Here is a 24,833-nt window from a genome sequence, read left to right on the forward strand (position 1 = left end):
AATTTCTAGATTTGAGTCTCGAAGATCCAGAAATGAAAAATTCCTAAATTTCTAAATTTGAGTCTCGAAGATCCAGAAATGAAAAACTCCTAAATTTCTAAGTTTGAGTCTCGAAGACCCAGAAATGAAAAATTCCTAAATTTTTAAATTTGAGTATTGAAAATCCAAAAATTAAAATTTCCTAAATTTCTAAATTTGAGTCTTGAAAATCCAAAAATTAAAATTTCCTATTTTTCTAAATTTGAGTCTCGAAGATCCAGAAATGAAAAATTCCTAAATTTCTAAATTTGAGTCTTGAAAATCCAAAACTAAGAAATTCTTCAATCTTTCCATCAAATTTTAATAATAAATGCATCCAACTACCTGAAAATCCATACAAAACCTAACTGAACCGAGCTATAAGGAAAAGGGCCATATAACGAAACTGCGTTCTACCAACGATTCTTCAGTCCCCATTGAAAATATTCGAAGAGTTCTTGTCGAAATCTGACACCCCAGTAGACATATAGCACCTCAGACACTTTATTGGATAAATTTCACCGTGAGAAAACGGGTGTTAACGAGGTTAAATGCAATCTTCTGACACGCAGCGCCAAAGTCTCTAAGACTCGGGCTATAAATTAGCAGTTTGCAGCAGCTCTATCGGGCTCTAAATGAAAACTCTTAAGTAATTCGGGAATTCGCCGTTCTGCTAATGAGGAAACCGTGCAACATCATCAGAGTATCGCGATGGAAGTGGAATCCACGCGAAGAGAACCGGAATGGGTTGCGGGGTAGAAAGTTAGAGAGGGGCGGGGGTGCTGCAGGAACCGAGACGAAGGAGAGAACTGAAAGCTTTGCGTGGTTACTCGTACACTCGGCCGCAATATATGGCTTCCTTTGGATAACCGGGTCTACCAAACTTGACAATTTTTTGGAAATTTATTAACTCACGTATTATCAAGTTTTCGAATTTATGAAATTTTATGTTTATGCAGTTGAAAGTTTTCAAATTCTTAAATTTATAACCTTGTAGAGTTTTGGGGTTTTAAGTTTGCAAGCACTTTGTATTTACAAGTTTTCAAATTTCAAATATCCAAATTCACAAATTTACAAATTTTCAAATTTACCAGCCTTCAAATTTTTAAACCAATTTGAAAGTTTGCAAACTTTTAAATTATCAAATTTTCAAATTTACAAACTTTCAAATTATCAAATTGTCAAATTATTAAATAGTCAAATAGTCAAATAGTCAAATAGTCAAATAGTCAAATAGTCAAATAGTCAAACAGTCAAAAAGTCAAAAAGTCAAATAGTCAAATAGTCAAATAGTCAAATAGTCAAATAGTCAAATAGTCAAATAGTCAAATAGTCAAATAGTCAAATAGTCAAATAGTCAAATAGTCAAATAGTCAAATAGTCAAATAGTTAAATAGTCAAATAGTCAAATAGACAAGTAGTCAAACAGTCAAACAGTCAGTCAAACAGTCAAACAGTCAAATAGTCAAATGGTCAAATAGTCAAATAGTCAAATTATCAAATTTTTAAATAGTCAAATAGTCAAATAGTCAAATTATCAAATTTTCCAAATCCTTAAATTCCCAATTTTTATAGCACATCTTACAAATTATGAAATTTCCAAATCAAATATCCCTAGATCTTTGTGTAACTATATTTAAATATCACTAGACGTCCGTTTCCATATTATCAAATATCCCTAGATTTTTATGGCAGCTATGAACCTAGTTTGCCAAATCCCAAATTTATGAATTATTAAACTGCAACATTCAAATTATCAACTTTCCAAATTTCCAAATTTCCAAATTCCTTAATCTCCAAATACTTAGATTTATAATTTTCCAAATCAGTAAATCCCTAATTGTCCACATCTTTAAATACCTAATTCCCCAAAACTTAAAATCCCCAAATTTTTAAATTTACAAAGCTTCAAAATAAAAAATTACCAAATCTTCAAAGCCCTAAATTTTCCTACGCCAAATTACCAAATCTCAAAAGTCTCAAATCCCTAAATTCCCAAATCCCCAAATTTCTCACATTCCCAAAATCCCAAATCCTTAAATTCTGAAATCTCCAAATTCTCAAATCTTCAAATTCTTAAATCCCCAAATTCTTAAATTCCGAAATTCTTAAATCATCAAATTCTCAAATCCCCAAATTCTTAAATCCCCAAATTATCAAACTCCGAAATTCTCAAATCTCTAAATTTTGAAGTCCCCAAAATCCCAAATCCCAAAATTTTTAAGTACCCAAATTCTCAAATCCTCAAAATCCCTAAATTATCAAATCTCCAAATCCCTAAAATCCCAAATCTCCAAATTTTCAAACCTCCAAATTCCCCAAACCCCCAAACTCCCAATTTCCCCAATTCCAACCTCTTCAAATTCCTAAACCCCCAAATTCAATCACCCCTAAATTCCAAAGTCTCTAAAAATCCTTAAATCCCCAAAAGAACATCGGATCTTCTCCCCCTGTGTTGTGACAGTATCCGCAGGGAAGCCAGATTTGCACTTGACTGTACATTGGGAGGGTTGAATGTAAGGCAGTGTGTAATAAAGTGGGCTTGTTACTTAGGCGCTCTACTGACGTGACGTTTTATACAGACGGCTTGCACTCCCCGGCGAATTTCTCTTTTTCGTTCCACTTTTCACAGCGTGTTGCATAGCACTAATTTATGAGAACCCTCCAATGAAATATTAATGAAATCTTAGTAGCTCTGTTTACTTCCTACTTGCGCCGCCATTTTCTTCCTTTTTTCTAACCGTTGCGTATCACGCGTGAACAGCCTTGAGTGAGGTTATACTTACCGGTTTTGCATGAAATACAGGCGTCTCTCGAATAACACGGTTAATTGGTTACGTGTTATTGAAAACCAGGTTTTTCTTGTAACCGGGAAACCTTTTTTACTTAATTCAACCATGACATGCATGCATGTATGTACATCGTTCTTTTCTTCAATCTTGAGGTTCAGTCTGGTAACTGAATACTCTGTGTATGATTTTTAACTACTCTGAAAAATTAATAAGCGACGATCTTTGTATATTTTATTTTGTATTAGTTAGGAGAGACAAGGATAGTAGATATTTGCTTTTGAAAAATGTGCAATAATGCGACTTTGTTTTGCCATGATTTTGAAACCAAGAAATCCTGTCATCTCTTTTTCAAAATATTCTTCGTATAATTCTCCGATGCGGAAAAGCACCCGATTTTTACCCTCAAAACTTCACGAGAAGGAAGCATGTAAGTTTTTACAGAGGAAATTTCGTCACGTCCCATTTTCCAAAGAAGCGCACTTTACTGTACCGAAGAATTATACGGAGAATGTTTTGGAAAAGAAATCATGACAAAACATTCTTGGCTTCAAAGTCCTGGTAAAACGAAGTCGCATTTTTGCTCATTTTTTGAAACCAAATATCTATTGTCCTTGTCTTTCCTGACCGATACGTAAGATAAACAAGGATCGCTTACCAATTTTCCGCCCTAAAAATCCCCGAAAATAATACTCGGAGTATTTGGTCACCAGAATGGACCCTTAGTTATATCGGACATTGCCTGCTCAGTGATCCTACAGTAATATTCGCGACGTGTAATTCGAATTCCATGTTATTCGAGGGTCGTCGCAGTTTTTAACCTTGCTATTCGCAACCTCGTGCATTTCAAGTACCGTGTTATTCGAGGGATGTACGTCCTCCATCGACAGTGGCGGCTCGCAGCTAAAATTAGTGGAGGTCCTCCAAAAAATGTTTAGCCTCCCCTTTAAAATCGTGTAAAAGAAAACATACAACCGGAAAGTAATGTCTTTACATTAAATTCAAACAAGCTTTCAACAAGTTTTCATTTCCAATCAACGATGAACCTCGTTATAAGGTAATCACCCTCGTTATCAACAACCTTTTGCCATTTTGAATCGATAAAAATCAAGTGGTTTTTGAGCGATATAATTGGAGATATCATTTGAATATTGTTTTCACATTTTTTACTCAGAAAGTATCGCAGTTTGAAATAAATGAAAAACCACGTTTTACAAAGAATATTGTAAGATTTGTTTACCAATCTTAATCTTAAAATCTCTTTAAAGTAAACTGATCTGATAAATGACAAATATTGACACGCGCAAAAACGACATTACTTCCCTGATGTAACAAGAAAATGTATCGAGAAACTTGATAAAATCCTAAAAGAACAAAATCAAGCATTGTTTACGTTATCGATAAAGTCAAGAGAAAATAGGGGCTGCTGCAGCTTCAGTCTATATCGGCGCCGCCACTGTTTGTGAGTGATCGTGTTTGTTAACATGTTCAATTCTCGCAAGTACTTACTTGTTCCTTAAATCGAGAGACTTTTCCCGTACGTAGTTGTTTAATCACGGTCGTTTGTTTCGATTACGATACATTTAGGTTACAACAGCATGTACCATTAAATAAAAGAATGCTTCAAGCATATTAAACAGAGATACGTAAATAATACACATACTGGAAATAGATGTACATCCACTTTACGCTCGCATGCGGTATTGAGTACGATCGATTGCTTTCGATAACCCCTTAACGCATATGGTGGTGTATAAAGTAGTTTCCGTTTTGGGATTTAATATTTGAGTGTATTAAGGGAATTTTAGTGGATGTTTGATTTAGAAGGAATTGTAGAGACTCTTGTTATATTGCCATATTTTTGTGGGGATTCGTAGAAATTGCAATTTTTTGTAGTAGTTAGATTTTACAGTTATTTAGTTTTTTGGTTTGGTTATTTTAAATCTTTTAAACTTGTAATTTATTATTTACTTGGTTTTCTTATCACCCAATTTTCCAAATTTATAATTTTGCAGCTTTTCAATTTTCTAATTTTCTAATTTTCTAATTTCCTAATTTCCCGCTTTTCCCATTTTCCAATTCTTTAATTTCCCACCTTTCCCATTTTCCAATTCTTTAATTTTCCAACTTTACAATTTTCTAGTTCCCTAATTTTCTTAATTTCCCAATTTCCCAAATTCCCAATTTCCTAATTTCTCAATCTTTCAATTTCCCAATCTCCTAATTTCTCAATCTCTCAATCTCTCAATCTCTCAATTTCCCAATTCTCCACTTTTCCAATATTTCAATTTACCAATTTTCTAATATCCCAATTGCCTAATTTCCCTAACTTCCTAATTTCCCAATTTCCTAAATTCTCAATCTCTCAATTTCCCAATTTTCCACTTTCCCAATATTTCAATTTAGCAACTTTCTAATATCCCAATTTCCAAAATTTCCAAATGTTTATCTTCTTAATTTCCCAACGTCCTAATTTCCCAATTTCTTAATTTTCCAAATTCCCATTTACCCAATTTCTCAATTTTCCACCTCACCACTTCCCCACTTTCCTAATTTGCTAATTCCCTATTTTTCTAATTTCCTAACATTCTAAATTTTCAACTTTTCATGCGTAAATTTCGAAATTCTAAACTCCCATATTTGAAACAGTTTCACATGAGGAAATCTCACTGAACTCAATAAACTGCCAACATTACAAATTTTACATTCTTCTTCTTAACTCCTTCAGCGGCAGTATAACGAGAGTCTACAATTTCATCAAAACACACCCCTCAACAATTCCTATGTCACAAAATTTCATAATAAAAATAATTAAACATTCACTCCACCTCGATTTTAAAATATTATCAAATATTATCATATAAATTTTTGGAAATTATCAAACTCGAATAATTACTTATGCGTTCACTTCGTAAAAACTTGAAGTTTCAAAAGCAAACATTAATCAAATGTACGATAATATACACGTCATTGAATATCGCGATAAAATTAACTATGTAGCAGACCACTGCGTTAAAGGGTTAAAAATTCACCGTTTAGGGTAGTTGAAACTTTCTCGTAACACTTTTTCGCGTGCTAAATGGTGCTTTTTCCCCAGACGCTGTTGCAGACAACATAACTTGCGTCGCGTGCTTCGAAGCAAACTAATGTTCGCTGTTAAACTAGTTTGACATCGTTCGATCGTTCTACCGTACTCTTTCAACTTTTTTTTTCTCCGTGTGAATGAAAATGATCGATCGAGGCGCTAAAAAGATTCATTATCTCTCGTTTTATCGCATTAATTTTAATAAGCCGTAACAACGTGAAGAAACATTTTATGTACTTCACTTTGGAACAGAAATCTGTTTCAGGAATAAATTGTGTTTAAATGAGGAATGTTTTTTAATAAACAATATACAAGATGTACATATTATTATATATTATATAAAATGATTTTAATATCAACAAATTTATTAATAAACATTATAGAAAATGTACATATTATATACATTATATAAAATGATTTTAACATCAACAAATTTATTAATAAACATTATGTAAGATGTACATATTATTATATATTATATAAAATGATTTTAATATCAACAAATTTATTAATAAACATTATAGAAAATGTACATGTTATATACATTATATAAAATGATTTTAACATCAACAAATTTATTAATAAACATTATGTAAAATGTACATATTATATACACTATATGAAATGATTTTAACATCAACAAATTTATTAATAAACATTATGTAAAATGTACATATTATATACATTATATGAAATGATTTTAACATCAACAAATTTATTAATATACATTATGTAAAATGTACATATTATATACACTATATGAAATGATTTTAACATCAACAAATTTATTAATAAACATTATGAAAGAAGTACATATTATTATATATTATATAAAATGATTTTAACATCAACAAATTTATTAATAAACATTATGTAAAATGTACATATTATATACACTATATGAAATGATTTTAACATCAACAAATTTATTAATAAACATTATGTAAAATGTACATATTATACAATATAAAATGATTTTAACGTTAACAAGTTTATTAATAAACAATATACAAGACGTATTAAGTACATTATACAAAATGTATTTCAGGTATGATCATTAGTAAACAATATACAAAGTGCATATGTTATGTACAATACATAAAATATATCAATAAATGTGCGAACAACTTGTTCAATAAACAAACAATAAAACTTGTAATATTTTTGCTTCGCGAAGACAGTGATTTAAACTAAAAATAATTGTAATATCAGTATACTGCGTTTTGAGAGATTTGAATTTGGCGCCAGAAATGCGGCACCGTTTAATAGAAAATTTTTAATGGAATCATTAATTATGGACCACTAAAACAGTCTACTCACTTAAATTCTACTAAGTATCTCTTCAAAATATTATTGCAGACAATATTATCTCAGATAATATTACACCTCGATATTTTCCTGTTGTATAAATTCCTAATTACAAACCTCCTGCATTCAAGTATTTCCATATCCACAAATTCCGATTATTGAGATTATCTTGTAAGAAAAGAAAAGTGTATTTTTAATAAAAAGAAGCTTCAGAATATGAATAGCTCCGCCCTGGAGCCCCCAGCGCAGGAAATTATCGAGATATCGCTGGATTTGAGAATGTTTACAACACCAACGATTGAAGTAGTAATTACGGAGGTTAAGATCGATCAATGCCAAACAAATTTAACAAAAAAAGACACAGTGAAAGTTTAAACGTTCGATTAGTATTAAGGGCACATTTCAATAGGGATGTACCTGTAGAACCATAGTGCTGACAACGGTACCAGTGACAGGTACGAGATTCAATTCTAGCCACTCCTCGCCCGCCCTTAGACAACCTCTCTCGTATATACTCCTCTCTCCTGTCTGCATTCCCCGGGGATACAGAAACAGAAATGATTTAGAAAACCGGCGGGAAAGTTTTCACCTCGAAAGGTTTAGGATTACGTTGTCGTGCCTGCAGTGTGCCGATAACACCGGCAAACGGCGATAGTATGATTCACCGTCGGATATGTATGTATGTGTGAGCCAGGTAGAAACGATAGCTTTAACTTCTCCTTTTCGACCAAACTTTTTCGGTACTCGGTTCTTTATTACGGCTATAGCAGCGACGGGCATTAGGGCAATAAAGTGATACGTTGTAACCTAAATAAACCAGTATGAGACGAAGAAGTGGAGTGTAGGAGATATAGGGAAGGACTTGAGTTATAGTTTTCCAATTTTGCTGTAAAGTTTATAAATTCTTGATGTACCAATTGAACGTAGTAAATTTTTAATTTTCTGGTATTTTTCTGGATTTGTAATTTTTAGATTGACAAATTTTTTGGTTTTCGAATTTTTATGTTTCTAAATTTTCAACTTTGCTAATTTTCCAATTTCCCAATTTCCCAATTTCCTAATTTTCCCATTTTCCAATTTTTCAATTTTCTAACTTCCTAATTTCCCAATTTCCCAGTTTTACAATTTCTCAACTTCCCAATTTCCTAATTTTCCCAGTTCCTTATTTCCTTATTTCCCTATTGCCTAATTCCCCCTTTTTCTAATTCCTCTATTTCCTAATTTCCCCATCTCCTAATTCCCCATTTCCTAATACCCCCATTTCCTAATTTCCCCATTTCCTAATTCCCCCTTCACCTAATTTCCCCATTTCCTAATTCCCCCATTTCCTATTTCCCCATGTCCTAATTTCCCCATTACCTAATACTCCCATTTCTTTATTTCCCCATTTCCTAATTCCCCCATTTCATAATTCCCCCATTTCCTAATTTCCCCATTTCCTAATTCCCCCATTTCCTAATTTCCCTACTTCCTAATTTCTCCACTTCCTAATTTCCCATTTCGTATTTCCCAAATTTAAAAATTGCCAAGTTTTCCAATTTCAATAATTTCGAATTTTAAAATTGTTAACGTTACGCTAATATCACGAAATTACATTTCACACTGGTTTATTTGGGTTATAACTGTTAAACTCAAATAAAACGTTAAAAAATATTCATGCAACAAATAAACATAAAACAATGCAAATTACGGTAAATTAATGAGAGCCACAATTTCGACAAATCTATGTCAGTCCACTTCGTAATGATCTCTATAATTAAACAGTAACTAATTGTTCTGAATTCCCCTAATTTCTACGGTTAAAATGACGTGACCTACCAGTTGTGTCACGCAACAATTACTAAAAATTCATGTTAAAATTATCCTATTTATTCTAATAATTGTGTTTACTTCATTTGTTTTAATTCGTCTAAGTTATCTACATTGCAGTCTCGCTATATGGTCCTTCTAGAGGAAGCAAATTTGTAAATGGCCGTATAGGTAGCACATTGTTCATACAGCACTTTCTTGAAACATCTACTGTGCTAAATTAGTACATTTAAAATTTTTTAATCATTAAATTTGCAAATTTCGATTAAAAATTTGGGTAATTTGAGATTTTTAAATTGAAAATCACTGACCTTATAAATTTGAAAAATTTGGACACCTTAAATTTCTGAATGTGAAAATTTGATGTCCTATATAAGTTTGTTAATTTCAAAATTTGTAAATTTCAAAATTGTTTTTGTAAATTTGTCATTTTGGAAATTTGAAAAAATTGAAAATTTCATAATTTGAAAATTGTTAATTTCTCTCTATGTAGTCACAATTAAGTACTACTAGATACCGAGTTTAAATCTCCGTAACAAAGAACCGTTCAACAGACCATATCAAAAAGTGCCATATAGCGAGACTGCATCCACTAATTCACATAAAATAAAGACATTACTGAACTTTGCACGATCTCACTAGCGTTCCTTGATCAGCTTAATCTGTCAAGGTGCCTATTAATACGAGAAGATAAAAACGGCGATAAAAGAAGAGGTTAAACAGTAATGACTCGTTGATGAAAACGTAATTAGCGCAAACCGATTTGCCGACAAGGCTTTAAGGTCCTAAACTCGTTACCAGTGACGTACCTACTTCTGAAATAGTAAGGGAGGATCCTTTATCCCTTGGACTCGTTTTCTCTCTAATTAAGCTCCACAGTTTTTTTCAACCCGATCGTTTTTGCTGGCGGACTCGTTGTGTAATCAGACCAGCTGTACCTCCTACTGTTCTTCAAAGACAAAAATTATCCGCGTTCTTTTCTCGCTTTACTTTTGCTTTTATTCGCGGCGCGTCGTTCGAAAAAAATTAGCGAACGAATCCTACGGATGCGATAACGGGTGACTCGGAAACAACAACGAGCTTTCGTAAAAAGGCATTAATGAACGAAAGAAATAAAAGACTATGCGAAGAAACAAATAAGAGTAGGTAAAAACGATAAAATGAGAGACTATGTGAAAACAGCGAATGAAATAAAAGACTATGTGAAAACAGCAGATGAAATAAAAGACTATGCGAAAAGAACAAATGAAATAAAAGACTATGAAAACGGTAAATGAAATAAAAGAATGGTGGAAGTAAAGGTATGGTTCCGGAAAGCGCAAACCTCCAATCGCGCTGAAATTATAACCAAAGCTCACTCTAGATTGGAGAGGAACCCTAAAAGGATTTTTGGCGACAAAGCCTCGTTTACTCTACAGGCCCTTTCAAAGTTTTTTACAGTTCTGACTAATTATCTTCGAAGATATTTATTTTAGAGAAAAAAGTTTTAAACAAAAGGTAAAGCTTATTAAAAGCTCTATAAAAATGGTTATATACATTTTTGACATAGACCTATTAGTTTGGCTGATATGACATTAAATAACTTGGTGAGGGTCAGAGTGACTTCTGTCCAGGGCCGAGTTATTTAAGGTCATAACAGCCAACCTAATAGGTTTATGACAAAAATGTATATAACCTTCTTTGTAGAACTATTCATAAACTTCATTTTTTATTTAAAACTTTTTTCTCTAAAGTCAATATTTCCGGAAATATTTAGTTAGAACTGCAAAGAACTTTGAAAGGGCCTGTAGAGTAAACGAGACTGTCGCTGAAAATTTTGTTAGCAACTTCTTCTCCAAGTAAAACTGAGCTTCGAATTAAATTTCAGCGTGATCGGAGCTTTACGCTTTCGGTAGATAAGAAAATTGATCGGAAAAAAGCATGGTCTTAGTTTGTTAGTTTATGACTAAAGAACAGACACGAATGCAAAGATTTGCAAACACGACAAGTAGGGACTGAAATGTTTAGTTGTATAGGTGTATCAAAAGTAGCGTGTAACTAATTGTTTTACTACACTGTTACGCTATTTTTGAGTCACCCTGTAGTATAGAAAAATTACTTACGTAGCTGGGTTTCCGAACGTCATAACCGCACTGCTTGTTCTTAATGATTTCCTGAAAATGTTACGAGTGATGTTTTAATATTTCCGAAATGGACGATGTTTTGGTATTGATAAAATGTAGGATATTTAATATTTGTAAAATGGATGTTTTAATATTTATAAAATGCAGGTTGTTTTAATATTTGTAATATGGAAGACATTTTAATATTTGTAATATGACGGGTGTTTTAATGTTTGTCAAACGGCAAATATTTGAATATTTGTCAAATGGAAAATATTTGTAAAATGTTTTAATATTTATAAAATGAAGGATAATTTAATATTTGTACAATGATGTTTTAATATTTATGAAACGGAAGACATTTTAATGTTTGTAAAATGAAAGGTGATTTAATATTTTTAAAATGGGGGATGGTATTTCAATAATGGTTGTATAGTCAGTGATAACGTTATAGTTACGTTTTATGCAATATAATGAAATGCTTCACAATTTAATAGAATTTCAAATTTACTGCTCTCAAGTTTCCTATTAAGCAGTATATGTTTTATGCAATATAACGAAATGCTTCACAATTTAATAGAATTTCAAATTTACTGCTCTCAAGTTTCCTATTAAGCAGTATATGTTTTATGCAATATAATGAAATGCTTCACAATTTAATAGAATTTCAAATTTACTGCTCTCAAGTTTCCTATTAAGCAGTATATGTTTTATGCAATATAACGAAATGCTTCACAATTTAATAGAATTTCAAATTTACTACTCTCAAGTTTCCTATTAAGCAGTATAGTTTTATGCAATATAATGAAATTTACAATTTAACAAAGTTTCAATTTACGACCTCGCTATATCACTGACTATACGTATAACAAAAAGAAGTTAAAGAACTTTAAAAAGGAAATTGAGTACTGCGATATAAAAGAGAGGAGAAAAATATAAAATGGAGATATAGAAATACAAAATGGAGAAATTACATTTGGCTTTCGTTTACAACAGCTAAAAGGCACGCCACACGCTTCCCTCGAGCCAATATCGCTCGACGAACAATTGAAATAATTATTGCGATCCCAGTCTTTAGGACCCTCGATGCCGCAACACTGCAACTGTAAAATCAACAAAAACATTTTCAGCCGGTGATTATCGAAATAAAATTAAACTTCAATAATTGCAGTTAAAAGAAAAATTAATATTGCTCTGATAATTCTATCATTTTGGTACAAAGGACTTTATTTTAATATAAAATTATGAATCTTATAAAGAATCTGCGTTGAAATTATTGATAATTTTGTGATAATTTCATGCTCATTTTAATGGGAGATTAAGGGAAAATTTATAATTAATTTGGAATTGTTGAAAATTTAATATGCTGCCCTTATAATTTCAATGCAAAATTATTGTTAAATTTATAATTAGTATGAAACCTGCATGATTTTAATACAAAATTGTTATTAAATTTATAATCAAGTTTAACATTGAACATTTCTGCAAATTTGAAAAATACAATTATGATAATTTTAATGAAATTTGAAAAATTATATAATATTGTTATAAATTATAGTCACATTAAAAAATGTTATGAACCTCATAATTACAATATAAAATTTAAAAAAAAACATGTAATATTATTATTAATAATAATTATAAAAATTAATTAAGAATAATAATTATTATTATTAATATTATTATTTAAAAAATAAATATATGTCCAATTATAAAATCTGTCTCATAAAATGAATATTTAAAAAAAATTCTCAAAATCGTAAAATAATTATAATTGTAAAATACACTGAAATTTCAGTACAGTGTACGAGTTTACAAAATTATTGCATAATGTCGAGGGAAAAAAGCACAAACCGCAATGGTACTCCAACGAGAGCGATAGATGCGTATGAATTCCAAACGCGATCATAAATAATTTCATAACCGCTGCATCGAGACAGCGCAATATTAAATATGCGATTTTATAGTGGGAAAAGGTGAAGTGGTTTGCGAGAACGGAACAAAGGGTCACTGGAGACGATGTGCAGAGACGAAGTCAAAAGGAATCTCACGATGAGAATCGAACGAGGCCGATATTAAAAATAAAAATTAAAAGAAAACAAAGGGGAAGAATAAAAGAATCGGACCTAAGATATTTCTGATCCGCAATGAAGTTCTGTGATTTTCATTAAATTTCAATATCTGTGCTTCGTATTGAGTGTATAGTAGACTCTCGTTATATTGCTGCTCAAACGAGCAGCAATCAGACGGAGTATGGGACGTTTTGAAATTGGCAATATAGGGAGAGATTATTTATAGAGTGATTGATGGGTGCAACTTTGAGTTGTTCAACTTTGAGTTCATTTGGAATCTTAAGATTCTGTTAAATTCCAATATATGTGCACTGTGGTATGTATACAGTGACCTCTCGTTATATTGCCGCTGGTAGAGGTGGAGTAATGGGACGTTGCGAAATTGGTAATATATGGAGAGATTTTGTTATACAGTGATAGATGAGTGCAACTTCGAGTTTATTCATTTGGAATCTTAAGATTCTGTTAAATTCCAATATATGTGCACTGTGGTATGTATACAGTGACCTCTCGTTATATTGCCGCTGGTAGAGGTGAAGTAATGGGACGTTGCGAAATTGGTAATATATGGAGAGATTTTGTTATACAGTGATTGATAAGTGCAATTTTGAATTTATTCATTTGGAATCTTAGAATTTTGTTAAATTTCAATATATGTGCACCGTACTATATATACCAGTAGTCTCTCGTTATATTGCCGCTGGTAGAGGTCGAGTAATGGTAAGATGAAAAACTGACAATATAAGGAGAGTATTTCTTATACAGGGAATGATGAAAGCTATTGTGAATTTATTCATTTGGAATTTGAGAAATCTGGAAGCTTTTATATATGCAAGACTGCGAAATTGAAATATGAGAGTTTTTCAATTTGTGAATAAAGAAATTTCAAAAGGTTCTATATGTATTTGAGAATTTTTAAACTTTTCGGTTTGCAAATTTGATGACATAAAAGAGTCAAAAATTATAAATCTGAAAAGAAGAATTGAGGAATTGAAGTATTGGGGAATGGAAGAATGGAGGAATAGAGGGATTGAGGAATTGAAGAATTGAGGAATAAAGGGATTGAGGAATTGAAGAACTGAGGAATTGTGGAATTGAACAATTGAGAAATTGGGAAATTGGGAAATTGGGGAATAGAAGAATGGAGGAATTGAAATATTGAAATATTGAAGTATTGAGGAATTGAGGAATTGAGGAATTGAAGAATTGAAGAATGGAAGAATTGAAGAATTGAAGAATTGAAGAATTGAAGAATTGAAGAATGGAAGAATTAAAGAAGTGAGAAATTGAGAAATTGAGAAATTGAGAAATTGAGGAATTGAAGAATTGTGGAATTGTGGAATTGAGGAATTGTAGAATTGAGGAATTTTAGAATTGAGGAATTGAGAAATTGGGAAATTGGGAAATTGGGAAATTGGGAAATTGGGAAATTGGGAAATTGGGAAATTGGGAAAATGGGGAAATTGGGGAATAGAAATATTGAAAAATTGAAAAATTGAAGGATTGAAGAATTGAAGAACTAAAAAATTGAAAACTTGAAGAATTGAAAATTTGAAAATTTGGAAGATGAAAAAATGATGGAATCTTGAGATCTCCAAATTCGAAAATAAAAAGTTCTCTACAATTTTCCCTCACTTCCATCACAAATTCCATAAATACGAAAATTCCCATAAAAATGGCAATATAGCAAGAGTCTAGATCCCCCATACCAAATTCACCTGCACTGTTGTTAATAGCCAACAGATAAACTCGTCGATACAATCCAACTTGACAGAAACTTGCAACAGGAATTTATACACTAATCCCCCAATATTGTGCAAAATGACTATCATTGAAGCGTCAGCTGTGCGATATTCCTCGCAAGCCACAGATTTCCAAAATAACTAACAATTCCCATGAACTCTGATTGCATATCCCGGCAAGTACACAGAACTGTTTGGAGAAAGGCATCGTGTACCAAACAAAGCAGTAATCGATACGTTGTTCCCTCTCGCAGCACAAAGTCGAAGTACTAAGCATTTCATTAACCATCTATAAATGAAAGCAAGCGGTTCCCGAGGGTTTGGCCAATGTACAGTGTAGAGAGATGCTGGTGCAACTGCACTGATAGGATTGCCGGAATTGCGGCTGCATACCGGCGTTTCCATTGAAATCTCGTAAACCACAATTGATTGGCAAACCATCGATTAACGATTTCTACGGAGGCACCGCTAGTTGAGTACAGTAGAAAGCTATTCAACGTTTGTCACTGCTCGGCGAATAATGAAATCCTGATGAACTTTTAAAACGTTAACGGTTAAATCACGTTGGAAATCGCAACGACGAAACGTCGTTGGAAAACAATATCGGCTTAGATTCAATTTTGATAACTGATATGGATTATAATTCTGTACGTACCCAATCTTCTTGGATCCAGTCGATCAGGTTCTGTTGATCGGGATCCTCTCTGTAGTGGATGATGAACGCTTGGAAACCACCAGTGGCTTGTGACTTTATCTGTGTCGTGCAGGATTAAATATTATTTCGATTTCTTTATATTGCAGTTATACTGGATGGTCCACCTGATGGGATTAAAATTGAAATGTAGAAGGTAATTTGATGAAAACGGCGATATAGTGCGAGGTTTATTGACGGACGTGTCGACAAGTTTCGTAGGGCAAGAGGTAATATGTGCAAAATGGCGATATAGTGTGAGGTAACCTGAATGTTGAAACAGTTGATCCTTCTAGGAGAAATAGTGATGTACGAGAAACGGCGATATAGAGGAGGGTAACGTAGAACTGATGAAATGATTATTGTTTTAGAGCAAATGGCGATATAGTGAAAAATAATATAGGAAAATTGTTGAAATGGACTATTTTTCTAAGGCACACGATAAGATAGGACAAACGGCAATACAGTGAAAAGTAACTTAGGAGAACTGTGAAACTGGACGATTTTTATAGAAAGAATGGTCATATAGTAGAAGGTAACTTGGGACAATTGAAATGGACAATTTTTGTAAGGAATACAATAATATAGGAGAAACGGCGATATAACAGAGGGTTTCCAAGAAAAAATAGTGATATGGCAAATTTTTTAGAGTAACTAGTGATGTAGGGGAAATTGTGGTATAATGGAAGATTGTCAAATAAGGACAGTGATATAGATCTCCATTAAGTAAATGGTGATATAAAGGAAGGATACCCTAGGGAAAATGCACGTTAGAAGTCCATCTAGGGAAAATGTCAACTTAAGGAAATTCCGTATAGAAAATAATAACGTGGTTTTGAAACTTCTTTAGGGAAAATGACAATATGAGAGACCTTCCAATGGAAAATGGCAATATAAGAAGAGAATTTCCTAAGAATAATGGCAACATCTGCAAAGTCGTTTTATGGTAAAATATTAATATTAGAGAAGGTTTCCCTAGCGAAAATGGCAATATGAGAGAAGATTTCCTTAGCAAAAGTGGCAATATAAGAAGAGAATTTCTCAAGAGTATTGGCAATATGGGCAATGACTTTCTATGGTAAAATATTAATATTAGAGAAGATTTCCCTAGAAAAAAATAGCAATATGAGAGAAGATCTCCTTAACAAAAATGGCAATATAAGAAGAGAATTTCCCAAGAATAATGGCAACATGTGCAAAGACTTTCTACGGTAAAATATTAATATCAGAGAAGATTTCCCTAGAAAAAATGGCAATATGAGAGAAGATCTCCATAGCAAAAATGGCAATATAAGAAGAGATTTTCCCAGAAATAACGCTATGTGAGCGGAAACTTTCTATTATAAAATAATGATATTACAGAAGACTTCCTTAGCAAAAATGGCAATATACCAAAAGATTCTCCTAAAGAAAATGGCAATATACCAAAAGATTCTCCTAAAAGAATTGGCAATATACCAAGAGATTCTCCTAAAGAAATTGACAATATGTAATGAAGTCCACGTAGAAAAAGTAACAATATAAAAGAATTGTTCTTCAAGAAAATTCCAATATGAATGTTTCACTAAAAAATACTTGAATTGTACGCATCCCCTTATATCGCCACTTAAGAGATAAAAGTCGAACATGAAGTGTCCGTTGATTAATCCGCGTAACGCGTTATTCGTGTACTTCGCGATAATAAAAGCGTTTAGGGGAAATAACGGGTCCGACAGCGAGGTACTGTATTTTATAAGTGGAAACGTTTTCTTCCCAATGGCTGACAAAACGAGGGAAATTTATAACAATACCGAAGGACCGTCGCGGCATAAATATAAAGCTTGTTTGCACTGGTAACTCGGTGGCGGCGCTTGTCGTTGCAGCAGAGCTATTAAACTTGCTAACCCGGAGCCATTTCAAACTGAGAACAAGAAATTATTCTCATATCCAGAGTCTCCAACTCTGGCAGACATTTTCATTTCGAGAGTGATGCGACGTGCTTTACGCACGGCAAATAAGGGAACGAATTAAACGCTTCCTGTACCTCCTGTTTGTCCTTTAATTTATTCCCGAGGTCTGAGAGCTCATTAAATTTATTCTTTACGAATGGACGATGCGGGACAAAGGGACATTCCACGTAAATGCCTCCTCTTTGCATTCGAACAAATTGCAATTGAAACCCGCTACTGTTTCCTACCTTGGCCAAATTAATTACGAAATTTATTCTCTACGCACCAAAATAGTCATCGCGAATATTGCATACTTCTTGATTGCTTATTAACCCTTTGCACGGAGATATTTTTATCAACGAAACTTTCTGATTGCAAAAATTCGACGAATTCTTTTTGCAGTTATTTTTTTGGTAGTCGACATATTGTTTCACTGTGTTTATTGCAGATTTGGTTGGAAAGTTGTGTTGAACGAATATTACGTTTTGAGAGTGAAGGGTTTGAAAGTTTGAACAATTATTTTGGTACTTTCGGTGGAGACTGTGATGATTATATGTTTTATAATTCAGGAACATTTTTTGAATACCTGCTGCTGTTAGAAAAAGAATCTTCCATTTTTATTTTTATTGAAATTTTTTACTGCTGCATTTATTGTCGAATGTCTTCTTGTGAACTGTAAGATAGTGGTAGTAGAGGTAACTCAGCAATTATTTTCTTAAAATTTATTATTTATTGTCGAATGTCTTCTTGTGAGCTGTAAGACAGTGGCATTAGAGATAATTCAGCAATTATTTTCTGGACATTTATTATTTATCGTCGAATGCCTTCTTGTGAGCTGTAAGACAGTGGCATTAGAGATAATTCAGCAATTATTTTCTTGACATTTATTATTTATCGTCGAATGACTTCTTGTGAGCTGTAAGACAGTGCCAGTACAAATAATTCAGCAATTATTATCTTAAAAATTATTATTTATTGTCGAATGTCTTCTTGTGAGCCATAACACAGTAGTAACAGAAATATTTTAGTAGTTTAAAAGAGATTTTAGTGATTTTTATATGTTTTTATAATTTTGAAATTAAAGGGGCAATTAAAAGTAAAAATTGTAGTGGACCACCCAGTATATTCAACAATTTACATGAATTTGTTTAAATTATAACAAATTTCTAAGAGAGCTTACCCAGTCCTTGAAGACAAAGCCTAGCACACCGGCCGCCATTTCCATTAATAGCAGTAGCGCCAGGAATATTGCATACTGTAATGATTTTATGTAAAAGAACATTTTAATTTATTTGTATACAAAAAATTTAATAAATAATTAATATAATTTGTGCAATTTAAAACCTTGTGTAAAATTATATAAACTAAAATAAAACGTTATTATAATTAGGTAGAATGACAGCTGTACAGTAGACTCTCGTTATATTGCCAAAATTTGTGTTCATCGTTCAGTAAACAAATTTTCGAATTTAGGATCTTAGAAATTTTTAAATTTCCAAATTTGAGGGTTTGAGAATAAAAAACTTGAAATTTTCATATTTAAAGTTCCAGATTTTTAATTTTTAATTTAGAATTTAGGTTTCAGACTAATTTAAAATAATTAAAGATAATTTAAGATAATTTAAGATAAATTAGGATAATTTAGAATTTCAAATTCAAAGTTTCTTAATTTGTCATAATTCTCAAGACCCAAATTTTCAAATTCTCTACATATATTGCAGATTTTCAAAATCCATCCCTATCACTCCATATATTGCAATATAACGAGCTGCTGTAAGTGTAACGATAAACACATTTAACCTCACAACCGTCAGAAAATAATTCAGATGTATCGCATGAATTACTCACGAAGTCGAGTATCAATGAAAGTTTAACATTTCGGTGAAGTAATTGGATTATTGAATATATCTATGAAAATTTGATCTGTTAAGTACTTACCGCAGCTAGGAGGCACGTATTTTCCCTGAGTGCACCGACACACCCGGTAAATCCGATGATAAATGTCACTGTACCTGCAATAAAACAAGGAGAAACGTGATTCGAACGGAAGTACTCCATTTTCTCGATCGAAAACAGAAGGTGTAAGATGTTACAGAAGATGTATTGCGCCATCTGTCCGAGAACCGATACGACAAGATTAATTATAAATGAAACAGGCAACAATTTACCTCATTTTTCATCCTTATATACGAAATAAATCCTTTGATAATTGATACCGAAATTGGAAGTAATGAATTGTTACAAAATTGTTTATATATATTTAAGCAAACTACTAAACTATTTAACAAAAAAAAAAAATATTAAAATATTAATACAACAGAATTGTTATCAAAATTAGTACAGTTTACACATGTTTGTACATTTTTTAATATCTTAAACCGAACTTTTAAATATTGTTAGCAAAACTTAAGTAAAATATTGATTATTTGGAAAATTATTGAAAAATTTTTATGCAATAGAAATATTATTAAAATGAGTGCTTTTTGAGTTCAATTTTAATTTCAAAAATACAAAATAATTAATCAAAATCAAAGAAAGAAAATATCGTTTTTTAATTGAGTCAAAATGTTGCAGTATAGAAGACTCTCGTTATATTGCCATAATGAGTGAAGTAGTTAGTAGACTTACAATTCACACCAACATCTCCAAATTATTAGTAGCTGGCAATATTTCATAAATGAATATTGCTTATGAATAAAGTAAGCAGTTGCTGTGTTGCTTTAAAGAAGACCGATGAAATATAGTCCTCTTATAGCGGTGTAACAATATGATATATAGCTTATGCATCCACAATGAATCGAATTCGCGACAAAAACTTTGCAACGTCGAAATTACTTTACGGTTAGGGTAATAAAACTGCATAAAAATGCAGAGCGATCGTTTGATCTCGATATGCGATGTGAGAATATGAAGGCAACTCAAACACCAATATTCTGTGAGTTTGATCGACTAGGTAAAGTGAGAGGCCGAAGGGGATGACGTATAAGGGGATATCTGAACTTAGGTTTCAACTCGGAATTACTACATGTGAAATTTGTAATATGGATTACTTTGAAGAACTTGGAAATTAGGAAATTAGGGGAATAGGAAAACAGGAAATTAGCAAGTTAGGAAAGTGGGAATTTAAGGGAATAGGAAAATAGGATATTAGTAAATTAGGAAAGTAAGAAGCTGGGGAATTAAGAGATTAAGAAATGTGGGAAATAGGAAATTATGGAACTAGGGAATTAAGTAATAAGGAAATTAGGAAATTAAGAAATTTCGCCATTACGAAATTAAAGAATTGGGGAATTGGGGAATTGGGGAATTGGGGAATTAGGGAATTAGGGAATTAGGGGAGTAAGGAATTAGGGAATTAGGGAATTAATAGATTAGGAAATCAGTGGATTGGAGAATCAGTAGAGTAGGAAATTAGTCGATTTGAAAGTTAGGAATTAAGAAATTTAGGAATTTAGAAATTTTGGGGAATTTCAAAATTGGAATATTAGAATATTGTAATATTGGAATAGTGAAATATTAGAATATTGGGAAATTAAGAAATTGGGAAATAGGGACATGGGGAAACTGGAATATGTGGAAATTAGGAAATTGGAAAATTTAGAAATAGGGATAATGGGAAATTAGGAAATTGAGAAATTAGAAAATTAGAAAATTAGGAAATTGGAAAATTAAGAAATTGGAACATTGGGAAATTGTAAAGTTAGTAAATTGGGAAATAGGAACATTGGGAAATTGGGAAATTGGGAAATTGGGAAATTAGGAAATTAGGAAATTTGGAAATCTAGAAATTGAGATGTTGGGAATTTGGAAAATTTAGAAATAGGGAAGTTAGGAAATTAAAAAATTCAAAATTTGGGAAATGAGAAGTTAGAAGATTTGATACTTGGTAAGTTAGGAAGTTTGAAAGTTGCAAATTAGGAAATATTAAAACTTAAACGTGCACAATACGTACGTACAAAATACCCCTAAACAAAATGAAAAAATCAATCAAAATCACGAAGCAACTACTTGCAATCAAGAAATTGAAAATATTTGTATTTCGCAAACACAGAAAGAACAAACGTTGTACATCCCGTGGTACCAGTGAAAATCTGCTTTCCTCTAGGGTCAAAGGTCCGAAACAAACATCGCGTGAAATGAATTGCCTTCCTGTCGGTAAGACGAGTCAAACGAAAACGTGGTTATCCGCAGATCGAACCTCGAAAAGCCGACCCTTTCCGGCAGAGAGTCGTTCTTTTGGCAGCTAAGGGTCGGATCACGTGCAAATTCGATTTGATCGCAGTACGCTTTCATGCGAACGGCACCCTGTGGCTGAATGTTTGAATTGGTCTCAGGACATTCCTGAGTTTCCACCCTTACGTTCAACCAAACCGTGGTTGACCGCTCGCTAGAGCGGCTTTCTGTGGTATAGTCCTTGTAATCCCTCTGTACATCTCCCCTAATCCAACTTACGGCGTGCTTTGCACAGTTTCGAACCGCCATCTTGTCAGTTATACTTAACAGCTGTACCGTGAATGGATCAAGCGTGATGGAACGTGATAGGAAATGCATTAAGACGGTACACGAATGTTTCGCCATTTTATGTTACATGGACGTAGACCAGTCTTGTACCATTAAAATATTATTTATTCACGGCGTTTATTTGTTTATTTATTTATTTAGTTGTTAATTTGTTTATTTACTTTGTTCTTTATTTACCTATTTATTTATTTAATTTTTCACTTATTTATTTATTTGACAAACTCTTCCTTAAATTCATGTTTGGTGTTTTGATCTTTGTTTGAAAAATTTAATTTGTTTCAGCAATTTTCATTAGAAAAAGTCTTTAAATTATTTAGTTTTTATAACAAGGTTGATTTAAAAGAATATCTGCGCATAATATTTAATTTGTGAGAAAATTTATTTTGTTACTTTATTGTGACAAGTCAGAGTATTTTGAATTTTACCGCCATTTGCTGTCGATATTGTTTAATAACCATTTCGTTGTCAATATTACTCTAAATAATTATGTTAGTACCATTATAAGACTAAATTATTGCATTAATATTATTATTACACTAAATAATTTCACTAATATTAATTTTCCTACAAATAGATTAAATTTGGCGCCATGTGAGATTCCATCAGTCTTAGATTAAAATGGAGGAATATTTTTCAATCATTAATTGAATTCTTTGCTAATATTTAGTATTAATATTGTTTAATAATCATATTAACATTAATATCATTGTTAATAATTATATAAATACTAAAATGACACGATATAATTACATTAATATTAATATGAATGCAAACAGATTTGAATTTTGCCGCCATCTGAGGTCATCCGACTTAGATCAAAATGGCGGAGCATCTCTCTACAATTAACTGAATTCAACACTAGTATTGTTATATTAGTAGCATAAATATTGTTTAATAACCACAGTAACATCAATATTATTGTAAATAATTATATAAATTCTAAAATCACACGAAACAATTACATTAATATTAATATGAGTGCAAACAGATTTGAATTTTACCGCCAACTCAACGACTTAAATCAATGGCGGAATTTTTTAATCCTGAAATTGAATTCACTGCTAATAATAGTATTTACATAAATGTTTACAAAATGTTCAAATGTTAAATATTTAAAAAATTATATAAATGTTGATATTACTGCTAATGTTGATATTTTTGTGGTACACCCAGTATATCTTCGAACACGTGGCGAAAGATTTTTTTATGACGTAAAATGAAAAAAGGGCTAACACGAGTTGTTACTTACCGACTAGAATGAGAATAAATGCTGGGTCGAGGGCGACGTTTGTGAGGCGGGATAAATTATTAAACGTATCCTTTTCGGTCCATGCCCAGACACCCACCGCCATGATGCCCAAACCCAGCCACTGAAACAAAAACAGTAGAAGATGAGCTTAGAATTGAACTAACATAAACATACTTAATATAATATTTTGTGATAACTATGTTATAAAGTATATTGTTTAGTTATGCAGAACATTTTCCTTAAAATTTTGTTAGACAAAATATTTTCATTACTGATATCGTTATGGAAATGTCGGAGATGACTTATTCAATTACAAGGACAAATATTATTGCAAATAACAAGTATTTTCAAGGTCATATTCTTTTGAGATTTCTAGTTATATTGTATGAGAGTGAGATTGAAAAATAAAAGTGAAAAATTGAAAAATAAGAGTGGAACGTTGAAAAATATTGACAAATTGTTAATTCCAAATTTGTAGGTTATATTTATATACATTGAAGGGGAACAAATATATGTTAAAGGAAGACATTTTAAAATATTGACAAATTGTTAATTTTAAATTTGTAGATTATTAATATTTATACGTGTGTTCAAGTATGTGTACAAGTTTAAATATTTACAAATTGCACAATTGTAGAACACAGACACTTTAATTCCAAATTTATAGGTTATGTTTGTATTTATATAAGCGTTGAATAAATGTACAGTAAATTTGTCAATATGCGAAACATGTAAATTATTGACAAATTAACATCAAATATGTTACTGTTTGTATTTACACACGTGTTTAACAAATATGTGCAAAAGAACAACATTGTAAAATATTACAAAATTTGTAGGTTATAGTTTTTGTATAAAATTTACATTTATTAATGAAAATTTAGTAGATCTTGAACTTATTCGACTAGTTTTAATAATTACTTCTGTTTTCATGTCATAATTTTGTTTTACGAATTTACAAATTGGTTCTCATAAAATAAATACGTCAATATTTAATAATATTTATTATTATCACCTATTATCAAATATTGATAATGTTTCTCAACAATTAATTTTGACTTACAAAAATATTAAAAATTTTTCAATAATTTCTACGTGTACAAATTTTCAAAATATTATAAAAACAAAGTTTTCTATAACTTGATTAATTTATTGTTGGACTTATAAGTTATAATAACTTGATAATAATATAATAACCTATAACAATAAATGATAATATAATAACATATAGTTACAAATAATTATATAATAACCTATAATAATACATAATAAAATAATAACCTATAATAATAAATAATAATACAATAACCTATAATAATAAATAATAATAATATAACTTATAATAATTAATTATAATATAATAACATACAATTATAGTAAAAATAATAACTTATAATTAATTAATAATTGATTTGATAACGTTATTGATTTATTGATTAATAATTGATTAACCAACTTAACTTAACTTGTGAAATATTACACAAACCCTTATTTATTAAAAAAAATATTTCTCCCCAAA

The 24,833-nt window shown here is 31.4% G+C and overlaps 1 protein-coding gene across 5 annotated transcripts in view; it reads right to left on the reverse strand.

The window, feature by feature from the left end:
* The window catches only part of Tsp26A (Tetraspanin 26A), a 113,472-nt gene that overhangs the window by 11,521 nt on the left and 77,118 nt on the right, over positions 1-24,833 (reverse strand). For 3 of the 5 annotated variants that reach the window (XM_012292196.2, XM_076540781.1, XM_012292195.2), the window contains exons 2-7: positions 23,315-23,435; positions 19,483-19,556; positions 18,725-18,799; positions 15,581-15,679; positions 12,086-12,214; positions 11,112-11,162 (exon numbers count right to left, since the gene is read on the reverse strand). In XM_012292196.2, the coding sequence (XP_012147586.1) occupies positions 11,112-11,162; positions 12,086-12,214; positions 15,581-15,679; positions 18,725-18,799; positions 19,483-19,556; positions 23,315-23,435 (549 nt within the window). Of the gene's footprint in view, positions 1-7,617; positions 7,729-11,111; positions 11,163-12,085; positions 12,215-15,580; positions 15,680-18,724; positions 18,800-19,482; positions 19,557-23,314; positions 23,436-24,833 lie in introns of all 5 variants that reach the window. The other 2 variants (XM_076540780.1, XM_003706202.3) reach the window with 1 other exon arrangement.

Source organism: Megachile rotundata, chromosome 16 (genome assembly GCF_050947335.1).
Source record: "Megachile rotundata isolate GNS110a chromosome 16, iyMegRotu1, whole genome shotgun sequence".
NCBI classification, from domain to species: Eukaryota; Metazoa; Arthropoda; class Insecta; order Hymenoptera; family Megachilidae; genus Megachile; species Megachile rotundata.